Here is a 20,072-nt window from a genome sequence, read left to right as displayed (position 1 = left end):
AGTGCTTGTAGGCTTCACAATGCCCACAAGCAAAATGACAACGGTGTGGACATAGTTTTATAAACTATCTTTTTTGAATATCTATGCGGAGCAGCGGCGGATTGTAAAATAGTAAGTGACCGGAATTATATTATAAAAACGCAGGAGGAAAGGACATACATTTAAAAAATGCTAATTGTGGTTGGAACGCCGCTTTAAGCTTTGACCAAAAAAAAAAAAACCACTGGAAGCTGATTGATTTCTGTGCACAGCTGCACCAGATTTTGCACTCTCCAGTTTTAGTAAGGCCCCTTTCACACGGGCTGTCCGACGAGATCCCCCTGTCGGATTTTCAGGACAGACCTGATCCGACCCTCCAGTCTCTTTTATATAGAGCGACAGATTTCAGTGAACACATGTCCGCTGACACACGCTGCCATCCAATCCAAAAACAGACGGATGGTGGTCTCATTCGCCATCCATTGGAAGGATCGGATTGCAAGGAGAGCGGACTGTGTCATCTGCCGGATCAGCGAAGAGATCCCCCATCTGAGCAAGCGGATTCCACTTGGCGAAGGGCCCCTGTGAAAGGGGGCCATAATCGGCCCCTTTGATTTTATATAATGCCTTTTTAAAGAATTATTGCATGTGACAAGCGGCGGTCCGTCCATAGAGGGCGCTGGAGCGCCGCCCCCTCTGGCTCCGCACCGCCACTGAAAATAACATACATTCATGCATTGCATGAATTTGTTATTGTTGCCAGCTGCCGCTGGTCTTTTCAGGTGGCCGGACATTGAGCGCCGACCACCTGAATAATGGTAGCTGGTTGGCTGTGCAGAAGTGCCTATCGGAGCCAGCGGGAGAAGACATCGAGGGACGTGGAAGGATTAAGGTAAGTGCATTTTACAGGGCACAGCGGTGACCATGGGCACAGTGGTACCAATGGGCACAGTGGTACCAATGGGCACAGTAGTGACAATGGGCACAGTAGTGACAATGGGCACAGTGGCGACAATTAAAGGGCACAGTGGCGACAATTAAAGGGCACAGTGGCTGCATTTTATGGGCACAGTGAGGCTGCTATTTTTTTCTTTTTTCACGTTTTCGCCCCCCACCCCCAAAAAAAAATTTGAGCACCAGTTGCTACTGCATGTAACCATCCATAGCCAATGAGATCACTCTTCTAAAACCATATATGCCGTCTTGATCCAGCACCCCGCCAGTGTCTACATTCTGTGCTCTACTGCAGTGAAGCAGTTTTGTGTTGTCGTCTCCCCCCCCCCCCTTTTGTACCTTATTGGCAGCATGGAGTGTGTATGTGCTTTCAGATATTGTGACTTTAATGTGTTTTCTGTCCAGGTTGTCACCATCTGAATCTCAGAGGAATTCTCTTGAGGATGCTTTCAGGATGGAGCAAAGACCAAACTCCATGTCAGGGTAAGATATGGCCGTGTATGCATTGTGTAAGCACCCCTGTCAGTGTTAACTGGTTTGTCTCCCCCCCCCCCCGTAACTGATAAATCTGCACGAGAGTTTGTTCTTTTGAAAAATAACGGACTTAAAGCGGAGTTCCACCCAAAAATTTAACTTCTGCTTTTTGGAACCCCCCGGTGTCACATTTGACACCTTTCAGGGGGGACGAGGGAGCAGATACCTGTGTAATTTAGGTATTTGCTCCCACTTCCTGGCATTGATCACCATGGTGACCTACGCCACGTCCGGCGCCAACTCCCCCCCCCCCCCCCACTGTCTTCTGGGATACACACAGGTCCCAGAAGATGGCAGGGACCAGTGAGGACGCGCAGCGCGTCTCAGTAGGGAACTGGGAAGTAAAGCCGCAAGACTTCACTTCCTGATTCCCTTACTGAAGATGGCGGTGCCTCCACCTGAGAGCCGGGGGACAGGTCGGCTTTGGGTGAGGACATCGCGGGCGCCCTGGACAGGCAAGTATCCATATATTAAAAGTCAGCAGCTGCAGAGTTTGTAGCTGCTGACTTTTAATATATATATAATATTTTTTTTTTTATATATATTTATTTTATATATTTATTTTATATATATATTTATATATTTTATTATTATTTTTTTTTTTTTCGGAACTCCGCTTTATTGACCAGATGAAAATAGAAGACGGCCTTAAAAAGAAAACAAATGCAGCCATAACATCTAAGAACTGATCATCTGTGATATAATAAATATTATGTGGATAGCATTATCTGATCAAAGTCTCTGTCAAAGACTCTGTTGCCTAATTCACGGTCCTCATCACTTCTTGTTCTGTTACCCCCCCCCCCAGGCTGAGTCCGGTTTACCCCGCTGGAACGGATATGGCAGCCCCGGTCCGCACTGCCAAAGCGGAGAGGCGTCTGCAGGAACGGCTGAAGATGCAGAGCCCGGAGTTAACGGAAGAGGAGATGCAGCTGTCGCCTGCGGAGCGCAGAGCATTGCAGGCTGAAAAACGCGCCATGTGGAGAGCCGCCAGGTGAGACTGATGTACAGCGGGACTGAGCATGCGTTGTCAATCTGTGGTTAGGGGCTCACACAGGGACTGGACAGATTTTCGTGGCTATTGAGATTTACATCTCTGCTCCTGCACAGGAGCTTCAATAAAGCTTTCAGCTCCTGTAGTTCTCCCTCACTGCCATCTTTACACCTCATATTTCAGTGCTGGGTGATTTTCCTTGGCTTGCATCTTTTTGGGCATTCCAAAAGTATTGTTATCGGTCTTGTTTCTCCTCTGCTTCAGTCTAAGCCAGCGGTCATCAACCCTGTCCTCAGGGCCCACTAACAGGCCAGGTTTTATGTATTGCATTGGGGAGATGGAGACTAGAATACTGCAATCACTGAGCAAATTATTTTGGTTACCGTATTTGCCGGCGTATAAAACGACCCCCTATTTTTCCAGGAAAAATGTTGGTTTTGGGATATACTCGCCATATAAGACGACCCCCTTCTTACTAGTCTTTCTGGAAGCTGAGGGGTAACCGGAACAACCACTGACAGGAACATGCTTTTTTCAAATATCACTGTGCCATTAAATTACATGCCTCCACTGTGCCATCACATGCCTCCACTGTGCCATCACATGCCTCCACTGTGCCATCACATGCCTCCACTGTGCCATCACATGCCTCCACTGTGCCATCACATGCCTCCACTGTGCCATCACTTGCCCCCACTGTGCCATCACTTGCCCCCACTGTGCCATCACTTGCCCCCACTGTGCCATCACTTGCCCCCACTGTGCCATCACTTGCCCCCACTGTGCCATCACTTGCCCCCACTGTGCCATCACTTGCCCCCACTGTGCCATCACTTGCCCCCACTGTGCCATCACTTGCCCCCACTTCACTTGCCCCCACTGTGCCATCACTTGCCCCCACTTCACTTGCCCCCACTGTGCCATCACTTGCCCCCACTTCACTTGCCCCCACTGTGCCATCACTTGCCCCCACTTCACTTGCCCCCACTGTGCCATCACTTGCCCCCACTGTGCCATCACTTGCCCCCCACTGTGCCATCACTTGCCCCCCACTGTGCCATCACTTGCCCCCCACTGTGCCATCACTTGCCCCCCACTGTGCCATCACTTGCCCCCCACTGTGCCATCACTTGCCCCCCACTGTGCCATCACTTGCCCCCACTGTGCCATTACATTACATGCCTCCACTGTGCCATTACATTGCATGCCTCCACTGTGCCATTACATTGCATGCCTCCACTGTGCCATCACTTGCCCCCACTTCACTTGCCCCCACTGTGCCATCACTTGCCCCCACTGTGCCATCACTTGCCCCCCACTGTGCCATCACTTGCCCCCCACTGTGCCATCACTTGCCCCCCACTGTGCCATCACTTGCCCCCCACTGTGCCATCACTTGCCCCCCACTGTGCCATCACTTGCCCCCCACTGTGCCATCACTTGCCCCCCACTGTGCCATCACTTGCCCCCCACTGTGCCATCACTTGCCCCCCACTGTGCCATCACTTGCCCCCACTGTGCCATCTCTTGCCTCCACTGTGCCATTACATTACATGCCTCCACTGTGCCATTACATTGCATGCCTCCACTGTGCCATTACATTGCATGCCTCCACTGTGCCATTACATTGCATGCCTCCACTGTGCCATTACATTGCATGCCTCCACTGTGCCATTACATTGCATGCCTCCACTGTGCCATTACATTGCATGCCTCCACTGTGCCATTACATTGCATGCCTCCACTGTGCCATTACATTACATGCCTCCACTGTGCCATTACATTACATGCCTCCACTGTGCCATTACATTACATGCCTCCACTGTGCCATTACATTACATGCCCCCACTGTGCCATCACTTGCCCCCACTGTGCCATCACTTGCCCCCACTGTGCCATCACTTGCCTCCACTGTGCCATCACTTGCCCCCACTGTGCCATCACTTGCCCCCACTGTGCCATCACTTGCCCCCACTGTGACATCACTTGCCTCACGTGCCGGCCAAGACGATCTCCCTACCTTATTTTGTTGAAGATTCTGGCTTCCAGGGTGCGGGCATCCATGATTCAAAAGCCGCGCCTTCTCCTCAGACTGTTCTGTGATAGGCGGAACACACATTTTCCCAGCAGTGCCTCTGTTCAGTGTTCCGCCGATCACGGATGTCCTCTCGTTCGAGGATGAGAAGGCATCCGTGATGGGCGGAACCCTGAACAGAGGCCCTGCTGGGAAAATTTGTGTTCCGCCTATCACGGAACTGTCTGAGGAGGAGGCGTGGATTTTTAAATCATGGATGCCCGCAGCCTGACGGAGACTGTCACCGGCGTATAAGACGACCCCCGACTTTGGATGCATTTTGCATCCAAAAGGTCGTCTTATACGCCGGAAAATACGGTATCTTGCAAACCTGGCCTGTTGGTGGGCCCTGAGGACAGGGCTGATGACCAATGCTCTAGGTCAGGGATATGCAATTAGCAGACCTCCATCTGTTACAGAACTACAAGTTCCATGAGGCATAGCAAGACTCTGACAGCCACAAGCATGACACCCAGAGGCAGAGGCATGATGGGACTTGTAGTTTTGCAACAGCTGGAGGTCCGCTAATTGCATATCCCTGCTCTAGGTGGTTGGAGTGGAAGGAGCAAAATGGGAAATCCAAGCTCAGAGGTCACCTCTACACCGCCCAAAAATATAAGCGACTTGTGGCCTCCACCCAACACTGAAATTACCTACGTGGACTTTTTATCATTTTTGCCTTTTTTATTGTTTTCTCTGCCCAGTTGCGTGTTTGATATTACCTTGTGTTACTCTTCCTAGATCAGAAATTATCTGCACCATTTCCAGATTTATTCGGTATATCCTGCTGCCTGAGCAGCAGCTAGGTTCTGTGCAAGATCCGAACCTCCACATTCCTACTTAGTCCGCTTTATTCATCAGTGTGTCTGGAGTGCCTGCTCTGCCTTGTTGGGCACATTCATTATTTCCCAGTTTATTGGCTGTATTTGGTAAAGCAGAGTTCCGCCGGCAGGATAAAAACTTAAAGGGGGTTGTAAACCTTTTGTGTTTTCTCTTTCGTTCATAGACGGACACAGCCTTCATTGACCTTAGGGTTATGCTTCTTCCTACCATAACCCTAAGGTCAATAAAGGCTGTGTCCGTCTATGAACTCAGAGAAATGGATTTTACGGTGAGTACAAAAATCCTTTTTTTTTCACCTTAATGCATCCTATGCCTTGCAGTGTCCAGCCCCCCATTTTACTTACCTGAACCCCCGAATTTCCGAGGTCGCAATCCCGCCATCGCTCTCTTCGCATGTTTTTGGTTTTTCATTAGCTAGATTGAATGAATGAATGAATGAAAACTTATATAGCGCAGCACATGCAAATTTAATTGCCTCTGGGCAGCGCAGCCATTGGCTCCCGCTGCCGTCAAATCCGATGACGTGGGTGCCGGGGGGCTGGGCCGAGTCATACACTCGGCGGCTATGTACGCCGAGTGTATGACTCAGGAGCGTGCCCGCAAGGTAACCCCCTTGGGAGAGAGCTTCTCTGATGCGGGGAGGAGCCGAGAGCCGCCGTGGGACCTCAGAGGAGGATGACGAATGCTGGATGTGGGGGTGCGCCCGCAAGGTAACCCTCTTGGGAGAGAGCTTCCCAGAGGGGGTTATATGATGCGAGGAGGAGCTGAGAGAGCTGCCGTGGGACCCAGGAAGAGGACGACAAATGCTGGACGTGGGAGTGCGCCCGCAAGGTAACCCTCTTGGGAGAGAGCTTCCCACAAGGGGTTATCTGATGCAGGGAGGAGCCGAGAGATCCGCCGTGGGACCCCAGAAGAGGATGTTCGGGGGCCACTATGTGCAAAACGAACTGCACAGTGGAGGTAAGTATGATATTTGTATTTTTTTTTTTTTTTTCAATCGAACCTATAGTATCACTTTAAGTCAGTAGCTACCAATACTGTAGCTGCTGACTTATAATATAAGGACACTTGCCGGTCCAGGGAGCCCGCGATGTCAGCACCTGAAGCTGGTCTTCGGATCGACTCACAGGTGCTGCTGACGCCATTCCTGGTGAGGGAGCCAGGCAGTGAAGACTTTCGGATTCACTCCTGGTTCCCCTACTGCACATGCGCGAGTTGCGCTGAGCGTTCTGATTGGTCCCTGCTGTCTTCTGGTACCTGTGTGTCTCCCGGAAGGTGTGGGGGGGGGGGGTCCTGGAAGTGGGATCAAATACCTGGATTTAACAGGTATCTGCTCCCCTCCCCCTGAAAGGTGCCAAATGTGACACTGGCGGGGGGAGAAGATCCCTGGCCCACTGTCACAATTAGAAGGGGGATCGGGGAGAGGCTGCAGGAGTAGGAACATGTTGCATGTTCCACCCTGTCTGTGTAGCTGTGCTCGTACCTTGTGCGGTCAGGCAGGTACTGAATGTAAGGAAGATTCAATAAATTACTAAAGAGCTCAGCGGCATCCTTGTAGTTCGAGAACCAAAAGCTGTCGGCCGCAAAGGGTTTTAGTACTTGTAGTTCATTCATTAACAGATCTCTGAATGAATGACGCAGCCGTTTGGGCTGAGCATTCTTTTTAAATTGTGACAGCGGGTGCGGGGAGAAGATCCCTGGTCCACTGTCACAATTAGAAGGGGGGTCGGGGAGAGGCTGCAGGAACATGTTGCAACCTAAAAACGGATGGAACATGTAACATTTTCCCCAAGGTTAAAACGACATTAAATATTTGTTTTTTTTTTAATAACATACATGTTATACTTACCTTCTCTGTGTAATGGTTTTGCACAGAGCAGTCCCGAGCCTCCTCTTTTTCGGGTCCCCCGCCAGCGCTCCTGGCGCCTCGTCTTTTTTTTTCCCCGCCAGCGCTCCTGGCGCCTCGTCTTTTCGTGTCCCCCGCCAGCACTCCTGGCTCCTCGTCGTTTCAGGTCCCCCGCCAGAGCTCCTGGCTCCTCGTCGTTTCGGGTCCCCCGCCAGCGCTCCTGGCTCCTCCTCTTTTCGGGTCCCCCGCCAGCACTCCTGGCCCCTCCTCTTTTCGGGTCCCCCGCCAGCACTCCTGGCCCCTCCTCTTTTCGGGTCCCCCGCCAGCGCTCCTGGCCCCTCCTCTTTTCGGGTCCCCCGCCAGCGCTCCTGGCCCCTCCTCTTTTCGGGTCCCCCGCCAGCGCTCCTGGCCCCTCCTCTTTTCGTGTCCCCCACCAGCACTCCTGGCTCCTCCTCTTTTTGGGTCCCCCGCCAGCGCTCCTGGCTCTTCCCCTTCAGCCAGTGCCCCCATTACCAAGCCGCATGCTTGGGTGGCACTGGTAAGTGCTCGCTCCCGATCTACACACCCCCCCCCCCCCCCCGCGCTTTCCTCATCGTCTCACTTGTCGTGATTGACATTAGCAGGAGACAAATTCTCCTGCTGTTTCAGCCAATGAGGAATGAGAGACCAGAAGCTCAGCTCTCATGCACGTCACTGGATCGAGAGGGAGCTCAGGTAAGTATTAGACGGGAGCTGCACTTTTTAGGATCTTTTAAATACTTAATATTTAGATCAGTATCTACCCCACTATACATCTTCCGTGGGAGAATTTAGGATAGTAAGATTTCATTTTGTTTTTGCCTTTCTCTTTTGTTTCTGTGAGAGCAGACTGAATAGAAGAATGTGAATTATTTTCTCAGACACATTGATGAATAAGGCCTGCTCAGGATCTGTAGTTATTTTTATTTTTTTTCCAGTCTTTCTGTCCAGCTCTTTATAGAAGACGTTTTCCTGTCTCCTCATTCTGTCTCGTTTCTCTCTCTCTTCTGGCTGCTGTCTCTCTCTCTCTCCCTGTTCCTGCGGACAGCACTCTGGAGGACAGTATTAAGCAGTATGAGCAGTCTCTGGCAAAGAAGCTGTACCAGTCGCGGCAGAACAGGCCCAGAACCCCCGAGGATGCCAGCAGGTGTGAGCTGGGCACACGGTGACACTGGCTGTTTTGCACCCCACCCAGCTAATAGCATGTATTCCCACCAGACACGTCTGCAGACATTGTGTATGAGGGTTAGGCTGTGTGTGTACGAGCACCTGCATGTCACTGGATGGTAACGCAGCTTTTGCGGCATGGACTGAGCTGCGGGTCCCACGTGTCAGCTGATCGTTGTGTTATCCTGTGCTTTTAATCACTGTACGAGTTGGGGGCGACTTGTCTATCCTTACATGTGGTGTCTGCTTCTGGTGTTAAAGGGAATCTCCACCTGAGATAGCCAGAAAAACACGATAAAATAAAAAAGCTTGGCCTTGAATGAAACTCTCGGGGAGTGCCGGCCCAAGACATTGTGCTGCCTGGGACCAATAATGAATCACCCCAACCAAAAGGCCCCCACATTCATTATTTTATATCATGATAACTAAAGGGGACCCGTCATGGCTCTATACATGTATAAAGAGGACCTGTCATTGCTCTATACATGTATAGGAGTATAAAGAGGACCTGTCATGGCTCTATACATGTATATAGAGGACCTGTCATTACTCTTTACATGTAAAGGAATATCAAGAGGACCTGTCATGGCTCTATAAATGTATATAGGACTATAAAGAGTACTTGACATGGCTCTATACATGTATAAAGGAGTAAAACGAGGGCCTGTCATGGCTCTATAGATGTATAAAGAGAACCTGTCATGGCTCTATACATGTATAAAGAAGTATAAAGAGGACCTGTCATGGCTCTATACATGTATATAGAGGACCTGTCGAGACCCTTTACATGTAAAGGAATAAAAAGAGGACCTGTCATGGCTCTATAGATGTATAAAGAGGGCCTATCATGGCTCTATAGATGTATAAAAGGACCTACAATGGCTCTATACATGCATCCAGGAGTATAAAGGGACCTGTGAATTGCCGGCGGCCACAATGTCTTTTGCGCAAACTAATCAATGTACGCTAATTGTGGGGGGATTTTTGGTACCAAAAATATGTAGAATACATATTGGCCTAAACTGAAGAAAATTGTTTATTTTTCTAAATTTTGGGGATATTTATTATAGCAAAAAGTTAAAAAAAATATATATTTATAGCACAAAAAATAAAAACCGCAGAGGTGATCAAATATCACCAAGAAAGCTCTATTTGTGGGGAAAAAAGGACATAAATTTTATTTGGGTAGCGGAGCTGGCGTAACGCGCTGGCGGGCATCAGTATGCTGCCCCCCTAAAAGAGCTGCCTGGTACCCATGGTCACCACCCGGTCCCATCATAGGGCCGGCCCTGCTCTCGGGTACAAAATGTATTTCTATTTATTCAAGGACATGCCGTGTGCCTTGCAGGTATCTGTACATCCTTTGCCCTGTGGGAGCAGGAGGGAGAAGGATCCATGGTTGGAGATCTCATGTACATTATTGAGCTTCTAACGTTCTTGTAGATCTTGGCTTATCAGTGGATATCGGAGATGGGCAAAGTGCTGTAGAGTTCAGGAGACAGTCAGTCAAAACCAGCAGGCTTTATCAAAAAGCCGGGAGCCTGTTTTTTCATTAAAAAATACAGTCCACCTTCTGCAAGCATTAAAAAAAATGTTCATTTATTAAATGTTTGCATTGAAGCGTGCAGGGTCTTGCAACCACGATCATTGTATTGGGCAAGCTCCTGCATTGTTTCCCCTGCCCCAGATTTGTATGGGGGTACCACCAACTACCATCTGTTTTGGGGCTGGAGAAAACAAATGATGCACCATCTGCTGAGGGCAGGTTGGACTTGTAGTCTTTCCATTCACTGATCCACGTAGTCTTTCCATTCAGTGATCAATGTAGTCTTTTCTTTTATTGATCCGGTGTAGTCTTCCCATTCAATGATCCATGCAGTCTTTTTCCATTCACTGATCTATGTAGTCTTTCCATCCACTGGTCTATGTAGTCTTTCCATCCACTGGTCCTTGTAGTCTTTCCATCCACTGATCTATGTAGTCTTTCCATCCACTGGTCTATGTAGTCTTTCCATCCACTGGTCCTTGTAGTCTTTCCATCCACTGATCTATGTAGTCTTTCCATCCACTGGTCCGTGTAGTCTTTCCATCCACTGGTCGGTGTAGTGTTTCCATCCACTGGTCCTTGTAGTCTTTCCATCCACTGGTCCTTGTAGTCTTTCCATCCACTGGTCCTTGTAGTCTTTCCATCCACTGGTCCTTGTAGTCTTTCCATCCACTGGTCCGTGTAGTCTTTCCATCCACTGGTCCGTGTAGTCTTTCCATCCACTGGTCCTTGTAGTCTTTCCATCCACTGGTCCTTGTAGTCTTTCCATCCACTGGTCCGTGTAGTCTTTCCATTCACTGGTCCTTGTAGTCTTTGCATTCACTGGTCCGTGTAGTCTTTCCATCCACTGGTCCGTGTAGTCTTTCCATCCACTGGTCCGTGTAGTCTTTCCATCCACTGGTCCGTGTAGTCTTTGCTTTCACTGGTGAATGCTGAATTCAAACCAGAACATAAGGTTATGCAAAACATCGGGAAGGGAGTGTATTTTTAGCTGAATCCATGATGTGGAGGTCCTGCAGGATACCCTAACAGATTTGAAACCCAGCAGACTCTATGTGTAACTAGAATATCCTTTTTAAGATTTGAGGCCTTTGAGAAACGTAGGTGTTGATCGGAATGTGCTTTTGTTGTCGTCATTGCAGACTTGTGATTGAAGTATTTTTGCAGCACCTGCAGTGCATTACACCATGACGTGTTGTCCTTTTGCATCACTGCTTTTAGCAAACATAATAAAATATTTAATAAAATGATGCAGATGGCAAAGCACTATTCTAGCGAGGTACATGTCCGTTTTATCAGATTCTCAGAATGACCACAGAGGAGTCCTGCAGTTTCACATCGACCATAAGTTACATCCACGGCACTGTTGTCACAGCGTGCAGAAGCTGTTTATTTTCACTCTCTCTCTCTCTCTGATTGCAAGTTCTAAAGAGCAGGGCATAGTCACGGCCCTGACTCGTTTATTTATGTGTGCAAGTTACAGCTTGCACTATTGAGCTCTCTAAACAGATAGGCCCGGATTCACAGACACTGGCGCATATTTATGCCGCCGTAACGTATCTCCTTTACGCTACGCCGATGCAGCGCAGAGAGGCAAGCACTGCATTCACAAAGCACTTCCTCCCAAATCTGCGCTGGGTTTCCAAGGCGTAAGTGGGAGTTGGCGTGAGCCATGCTAATGAGGCGTGACCCCATGCAAATGATGGGTTGAGCGCCAGACAGATACGAATCGCCAACTGCCCATGCGCTGTCCCGTGGGCGCATCCCATTACGCATGCTCACAATCATGTCGGAACAACTGCCTAAGATACGTCGGATCACTACCTACGGCGTGAACGTAACCTACGCCTAGTCATATTCACGTCCTACGTAAAAAAAGGTCGGCTTGTGTTCCCTGTTGCAGCCCTTTGCATGGATGCTGCTGCGTTACACCTCCTTTAGGTAGCACAGTGGTGTAGTGAGTAGCACTTTCGCCTAGCAGAAAAAGGGTTGCTGGTTCGAATCCAGACCACGACACCATCTGCCTGGAGTTTGCATGTTTGTTCTCCCTGTGCCTGCGTGGGTTTCCTCCGGGTACTCCGGTTTCCTCCCACACTCCAAAGACATGCTGGTAGGTACATTGGATCTTGTCCAAATTGGGCCAGTATATATATGTATATCTGTGTGTATGACTGTGTGTCCTCAAGCGTGTCGAGATCCTACGGGGTAAAATTACCGCACCAGCCAAGCGGACACTGGCTGGAAAAAGCGCCTAGAGGCGATTCAGTTCGCATGTGTAGCGCTATACAAGTCATTCATTTATGGGGCATAACTTTACGCTGGACGTATGACTTTACGCTGGACGTATCACTTTACGCGCACTGCGACGGACGTACGTTCGTGAATCGGCGTATCTCCCACTCATTTGCATATGTGAATAGAAAACCAATGGGAGCGCCAAATACGTCCAGCGTAAATATGCGCCCACTCTACGCCGGCGTAGGCAAGTTACGTCGGTCGGATGAAGCCTATTTTCAGGCGTATCTTAGTTTCTGAGTCCGGCGCATAGATACGACAGGGACGCATATTTGCACTTACGTGGCGTATCTCGAGATACGTCGGCGCAAGTGCTTTGTGAATCCGGGCCATACATTTTTTTATTATTGAAAGAGATTAGGATTATCATGGTAAAAGAAGTGTGAAGCTGCAGGCTGAAAATTGTAAATGGGGGGTCATAATTTTCCCAATTAAATGAAAACGACATAATTTAGAGTACTGTATAAAAAGGTTTTATATATATTCCCTTTAACAAAGCATTGATTTGACTGGTCTGGAACAAATCAGTGGTGATGTAAGTTGAAGCCAGAGCCCCAGCTTGTGGAAGAGGGCCTGTGATGTGACTGTCATCTGCACATTGCCCCTCTGCTGTCTGCACCAGGTTATTAAATAGTGAGTGGGGGTCGTTATGCATGTCTTCCTGCCCTGCATGGGGTGGATGGGGGCACAGGAGGGTTCCTTCATCACGTTTCTCTGCAAGATCCTCTCACTTGTTCTGTTTTTTGTTTTTTTTTGTCCTTTTCGTCTCCCCACAAACTTCTTGAAGTGGATACAGATACTGATGTCTCCAGCAATGTTTCTTTGCGACTTGGTTATTTTGTTCGTGGTGAATGTATGTTCTGACTAGAAGTCATCCCAATGTTCACCAGCTGCATGGGAAAAAACAAAAACCGCGCTACTACACAGATAATCTAAAGGCAGCAGCTAGCGTGCGATACACACAATAGACAATAGGAAACAAAAAAGCTGCGCCAAAAATTTTAAAACATTATGATAACAAACTCTTGGAGTATGGTAAAAATAGTAAATTAGGATGATCCAGGAAGTCCATATAAACCGTATGATAACACTAAATGATCAAAGCTGAAATAAATAGTTCTTTAAGCAGCAGGGTATAGCTCCATAGAAGTTGATAAACTGAGATGACAGATCTGACTCTCCATATCACCAGGTGACATATATGCATTCAGTGTGAACCCTCCGCCGTAATAGTAAGCCGCTTACCAGATGGCAAGCAATGCAATCAGTTGGCTATAACCCAGCCACGGCCTTTGGCTCCCCAGGGATGACGGATGGAGCAATTGCGTCCCAAATATTCGATCTAAGCCACTCCGAGGATCATAAAGGTGCAGCTGGAAAGAAAGGCGCATATAGCGTAATTCCGCAAAATATCAATTTAATTTAAAAACGTAATGTACTTACAAACAATGTAGTTAAAACAGCGTGTGTAATAAAACTGCAAATGTCGGCCGGCATGAAGGAGCCCTCCTCCTTAGCGTGGTGACGTCACTGACGTAGCCTCTCAGACACGTTTTGTCACTACTAGGACGTTATCAGTCACCAGCTGCATGCTTGTTTCAAGTGACTCACTAAGAGCCCTTTCACACTGGTGCATTTTTGCCGCGTTTTCGCGGTAAAAATAGCACTATTAAAACACTCATAAAATGCCCCTCTCCATTGAAATTAATTGAAAACGCGGTAAAAACGCTATAGGCGTTTCCAGTGTAAATGGGCTCTCAGTAACGAATCACAGATCAGGATGAGAGTCTCAAAGTCTGTGTCTTATTGACACGTCAGTAAGGCTGGGGAAAGAATCGATTAGAATCTAATTGAGAGGTCAAATCGATTCAGATTTTCATCTAATCGATTGTTTAGATTTTTATTTATTTTTTCACCAGGACCGGTGCTAACCGGGGGCAGGCAGGAGTTTTTAGGTGAGGCTTCGGCCTAGTCCGCAAGGCCAGAATGCCGCGGACTAGGCCGAAGCCGCGGCCTAGCCTAAAAAACGTTTGCCCGCAGCTCCTCAGGACCGGCGCGGTGTCCATTAAAAAAAAAAAAACTCAATTTCGAATCGTGAATCAAGTTGTTTTTTTTTTTTTTTTTTTTTATCGAAGATTTTTTTGGGGGAGAAAATTGCACAAGTCAGCAGATAAAAAAACAATGCCCACTAGGACGCTTGGGATGTATTGCTTATATTTTTATTCTGGCCAAAAAATATAAATATTTAAATAAATAAAAAAAAATGTAATACTGAAATTGTATTTTATAATTACCACATTAAACAGAAGCAAACAGCCATCTGAGGCTGCAGAGGCATCCGCAGCTAAAAGGCCAATTCTTTTATGAATCAACCTTTTAGCGTGCATGTGGTCGCTATATCGTAGCCGACGGTGATCACATGATCAGGAACCACTCTGATTAGCTCCCAATCATTAGTGGGAGGAGAGAGAAATTGTTAAAACGGAACTAAACTCTCTCTGGGTTTAGGCTGGAATTCTGTTATAAAGGGGTTGTAAAGGTACAATTTTATTTCCCTAAATAGCTTCCTTTACCTTAGTGCAGTCCTCCTTCACTTTCCTCATCCTTCCATTTTGCTTTTAAATGTCCTTATTTCTTCTGAGAAATCCTCACTTCCTGTTCTTCTGTCTGTAACTCCACACAGTAATGCAAGGTTTTCTCCCTGGTGTGGAGTGTCGTGCTCGCCCCCTCCCTTGGACTACAGGAGAGTCAGGACGCTCTCTACGTTGCAGATAGAGAAAGGAGCTGTGTGTTAGTGGGCATCCGGACTCTCCTGTAGTCCAAGGGAGGGGGGCGAGCACGACACTCCACACCAGGGAGAAAGCCTCGCATTACGGTGTGGAGTTAGACAGAAGAACAGGAAGTGAGGATTTCTCAGAAGAAATAAGGACATTTAAAAGCAAAATGGAAGAATGAGGCAAGTGAAGGAGGACTGCACTAAGGGAAAGGAAGCTATTTAGAGAAACATTTTTTACCTTTACAACCCCTTTAATGATATCTAGTCACTAAAGAGGTAAACCTAAACCACTGGCCCGGAAAACATTCTGCTTTTTAGTCGTGATTATAATTAATCTTCTATTCCCCCCAATCCGAGGAGTACCAGTGGTGGGGTAAAATTTGGCCCGGATTCACAGACACTGGCGCATATTTATGCCGCCGTAGCGTATCTCCTTTACGCTACACCGATGCAGCACAGAGAGGCAAGCATTGAATTCACAAAGCACTTCCTCCCAAATCTGCGCTGGGTTTCTCAGGCGTAAGTCGGCGTAAGTGGAAGTGAGCCATGCTAATGAGGCGTGACCCCATGCAAATGATGGGCCGAGCGCCAGACAGATACGTACCTCCAACTGCGCATGCGCCGTCCCATAGGCGCATCTCGGTGCGCATGCTCACAATCACGTCGGAACAACTGCCTAAGATACGTCGGATCACTGCCTACGGCGTGAACGTAACCTACGCCTAGTCATATTCATGTCCTACGTAAACTACGTAATATACGTTGGCTTGTGTTCCCTGTTGCAGCCCTTTGCATGGATGCTGCTGAGTTCCACCTCCTTTATGGGGCATAACTTTACGCCGGACGTATGACTTTACGCGCACTGCGTCGGAAGTACGTTCGTTCGTGAATCAGCGTATCTCCCTCATTTGCATATGTAAATAGAAAATCAATGGGAGCGCCAAATACGTCCAGCGTAAATATGCGCCCACTCTACGCCTATTTTCAGGCGTATCTTAGTTTCTGAGTCTGGCGCATAGATATGACGCATATTTGCACCTGCGCGGCGTATCTCGAGATACGTCGGCGCAAGTGCTTTGTGAATCCGGGCCATTGTTTTTACAGCCCTAGGAAAATGTTTAGTGTTTTTTCCTCTTTATGGAAAATAAAGATCCAGGGATTGTAGATGGAAATGTTGGGGGTGGAATATTTTGAGATTTTGGTAAATGTTTAGACTGATTTCCCTGAGGCACAGTCATTGGGCAGAGAAGGTAGCTTTGGGGGAACCTTCCAAGCACAAGCTGGAAGAAACAGATCCCCAAATTTATTGTACCAGTTACTTAACCCACGTAAGACATAAATTTTCTCTCAATCCTTTTTAGTTGGGTTATATCAGAACCATTCCTCAGTCTCGGTTAACAATAGGCTTGGCTCTTCATACCTCTTTGACTTCTTCCCCCTAGGACAGTGATGGCGAACCTTGGCACCCCAGATGTTTTGGAACTACATTTCCCATGATGCTTAACTACACTGCAGAGTGCATGAGCATCATGGGAAATGTAGTTCCAAAACATCTGAGGTGCCAAGGTTCGCCATCCCTGCCCTAGGATCTCTCACCCGTCCTGTATCCACCACCACGGACTCTGTGACCTCTTTCTCTCCATCCTGCTACTTCCCCCCCCTCATGTTTTATTTGCCTCTCATCGGCAGAATGAAATCTCTGGAACAGGATGCGCTAAAGGCTCAGGTTGTGATCGCTCGCTCCAAGGAGAACCGGAAACGGGGCACACTGGACCAGCTGGTAGAATCCCCGTCCCCAGCTCCTACGCCATCACCCACCCCTCTCGAAGGTAGGTCGTAAGCTCTGGAAGAACAGAAGGGTCTCATTGGAGATTGTCCTTGTTCCACGGTTGTGACTTTCTGTCTGTTTGCAGATTACAGCCCTCGTCTGCTGACATCTCCCGGTAGACTGGTGAGTACAATAGCAAGGTTTTCCAGTATTCGTGTTGTGAGTATTCCCATCCTGTTCACGATTACCCTCTGCACCGAATTTATCCACCATCCATCAGGGCGCCATCATCCTTACCTTTTGTCCCATGTCTATAGTACCCAATTGGCAGCACAATGGGGTCTGTTGGTTAAAGCGGAGTTCCACCCAAAAATGGAACTTCTTCTTTTCGTAATCCTCCCCCCTCCCGTGTCACATTTGCCACCTTTTCAGGGGGGAGGAGGGAGCAGATACCTGTGTAATCCAGGTATTTGCTCCCATTTCCGGGCATAGATCACAGCAGTGACCTACGCCACATCCGGCGCCTACTCTAACCCCCCCCCCCCCTGACTTCTGGGTGACACACAAGTCCCAGTGGGATCGCGCAGCGCATCAGGGAACCAGGAAGTGAAGCTGCAAGGCTTCACTTCCGGATTCCCTTATCGAAGATGGTGGCAGCAGCGCCCGAGAGCCGACGGAAAGATCGGCTTTGTGACCCGACATCGTGGGCACCCAGGCCAGGTAAGTGTCCATGTATTAGGTCAGCAGCTGAAGTATTTATAGCTGCTGACTTTTAATATATATTAATATATAAGTGACGTTTTTATTCACATTTTTTTTTTTTTGGTCTATAATAAAAAAATATATAAAGACTTCATGCTATTTTTAAACCACTCTAGTCATCTCTTATTTTTAATTGAAGGAATTCAAGAAAAAAAGGAGGACTCTGTGGACTTTACTGGTACACATGAGATGGTACATTTAGTACATAAAATTCATATTACAATTTATTGTTTTCAAATCAGATCTTAAAGATTTACTATTATGTGGTTAACAATATTGTCTCACATTTTTAAAGAAAGAAGAGTGACGAGATCAGGATGGACACCGCATCCCAATTTTTTGAAGAATACATGAAAAAGGAAAAAAACTTTGTGACTTTTAACTTGGCAGAATAAATGAGATAATTACATTTTAATTTTATTAACATTAAAATTCAAAAAATTACTATTAGGTCAATTCATATACAGATAGACGCTACCGCTCTACATGTTTCGCTTCGAATGAGCTTCTTCAGGAGACTTTAAAGTGCTGTAAAGATTGAATGCTAAAAAAAATAACAAAAGACCAGCAAGAAAATAATTATATAGAGTTTTAAAAAAAATTACATTTATCATATAATGGGTGTTACAAAAGTACACATTTCATTAGTTCAGTACAGTATTGAATTATGTAATATTAAATATTGTGCAAAATGAGACATAAAATGGACTTGCCAAAGAATGGATATAGAAATGGACCAACATAGATTAAATTAATCAATTATACGTATACAATCACATCCATATCTTTTTTTTTTTTTCTTTAGGGATATAGACAATGGGCCAGATTCTCAAAAGAATTACGCCGGTGTATCTACAGATACACCGGCGTAATTCGAAAATCCCGCCGGCGTATCATTGTTTTGTATTCTCAAAACAAGATACGCCGGAATTAGGCTAGGATCCGACTGGTGTAAGTCACTTACACCGTCGGATCCTAAATGCAATACTACGCTGGCCGCTAGGTGGCTTTTACGTCGATTTCAGCGTTGCATATGCAAATGAGCCGATTCGCCGTAGTTCACGTCGTTGGCGTAAGGTTACCCCTGCTATATGAGGGGTAACCTTACGTCGGTCCGCCGTATGCCATGTTAAGTATGGCCGTCGGGACAGCGTCGGGTTTTTACATCGTTTACGTAACTCGTCGCGAATAGGGCTGTGCGTTAATTACGTTCATGTCGCAACCAATGTATTTGCGGCGTACTACGGAGCATGCGCAGTGGCCTACGTTTAAGGCCGGCGCAATTAGTTCGGCACGGGGCCGCGCTTAATTTAAATACAAGCCGCCCCCTTTGAATTACGCAGGGATACGCCAGGCCATTTACACCACGCCGCCGCAAATTACGGAGAAAGTGCTTGGAGAATACGGCACTTGCTCCAGTAAGTTGTGGCGGCGTAGTGTAAATAGCTTACGCAAAGCTACGCCGCAATGTACGAGAATCTGGCCCAATATCTCTTATCTCTTCTCTGTGTTATTTCTTATCTCTTCTCTGTGATCACTTTACCTATTGGAACAAGGCGGTTGCTGTTAGCAATCTGAATCTAAATATGTCTGATCTATGTTGGTCCATTTCTATATCCATTCTTTGGTAAGTCCATTTTGTCTAAATTTGCACAATATTTAATATTACATCATTCAATACTGTACTGAACTAATGAAATGTGTACTTTTAGAACACCTGGAATATGATGAATGTAATTTTTTGTTTTCAAATCTCTATATAATTTTCTTGCTGTTCTTTTGTTAATTTTTTTAGCATTCAATCTATACAGCACTTTAAAGTCTCCTGAAGAAGCTCATTTGAAGCGAAACGTGTAGAGCGGCAGTATCTGTATATGAATTTACCTAATAGTACAACAAGGAATATGTTAATAAAATTTCATTTTTTTCATAAAATTCAATTATCGCATTTATTTTGACACCTTTAAAAGTCCCACAGTTTTTTTTTCCTTTTTTTTAAAATATTGTTTCACAATTTCCAATGAAATAATAATTGCACACTTACACAACTTATGCCATTATAGACCACCAAGGTCAACGGATTTCTCATATCTAGCTTTTTCAAGACCATCCAAGGATCCAAAGGATTGATATTGAATCTAACAAATAGAAAACTACACTTACCATAAAAATCTATATATTTTTAATGTTCATTTCTCTAGATTTTTATGGTTAATAGAGTTGTTTTCTATTAGCTAGGTTAAATTTTTCTCCTTTGGATCCTTTGATGGTCCTGAAGAAGCTAGATATCAGAAATCCGTTGACATTGAGTATCCTAAAATAAGTTGTGTAATTTGGAATATTAATTTTATGTACTGTATGTGTCATCTCGTGTAACAGTAAAGTCCACAGAGTCGTCGTCCTCCTACTTTCTTCTTGAATATAGTGGTACATTGATGGTCTTTATATGTTATTTAATTAAATGAAGCCAAAGAAGCAGTTTTACAGGGTGATGGAGTTTTTTTTCAGTTGTGCCC

At 46.6% G+C, this 20,072-nt stretch overlaps 1 protein-coding gene across 18 annotated transcripts in view; it reads left to right on the top strand.

Moving 5' to 3' along the window:
• The window catches only part of SCRIB (scribble planar cell polarity protein), a 265,308-nt gene that overhangs the window by 227,290 nt on the left and 17,946 nt on the right, over positions 1-20,072 (top strand). For 16 of the 18 annotated variants that reach the window (XM_040355076.1, XM_040355064.1, XM_040355062.1 and 13 more), the window contains 5 exons: positions 1,339-1,416; positions 2,276-2,461; positions 8,291-8,389; positions 16,716-16,855; positions 16,940-16,977. In XM_040355076.1, coding sequence (XP_040211010.1) covers positions 1,339-1,416; positions 2,276-2,461; positions 8,291-8,389; positions 16,716-16,855; positions 16,940-16,977 — 541 coding nt within the window. The remainder of the gene's footprint in view (positions 1-1,338; positions 1,417-2,275; positions 2,462-8,290; positions 8,390-16,715; positions 16,856-16,939; positions 16,978-20,072) is intronic. The other 2 variants (XM_040355078.1, XM_040355070.1) reach the window with 1 other exon arrangement.

Source organism: Rana temporaria, chromosome 5 (assembly GCF_905171775.1).
Source record: "Rana temporaria chromosome 5, aRanTem1.1, whole genome shotgun sequence".
Lineage (NCBI taxonomy): Eukaryota > Metazoa > Chordata > Amphibia > Anura > Ranidae > Rana > Rana temporaria.
This window is presented reverse-complemented; position numbering and strand designations above follow the sequence as displayed.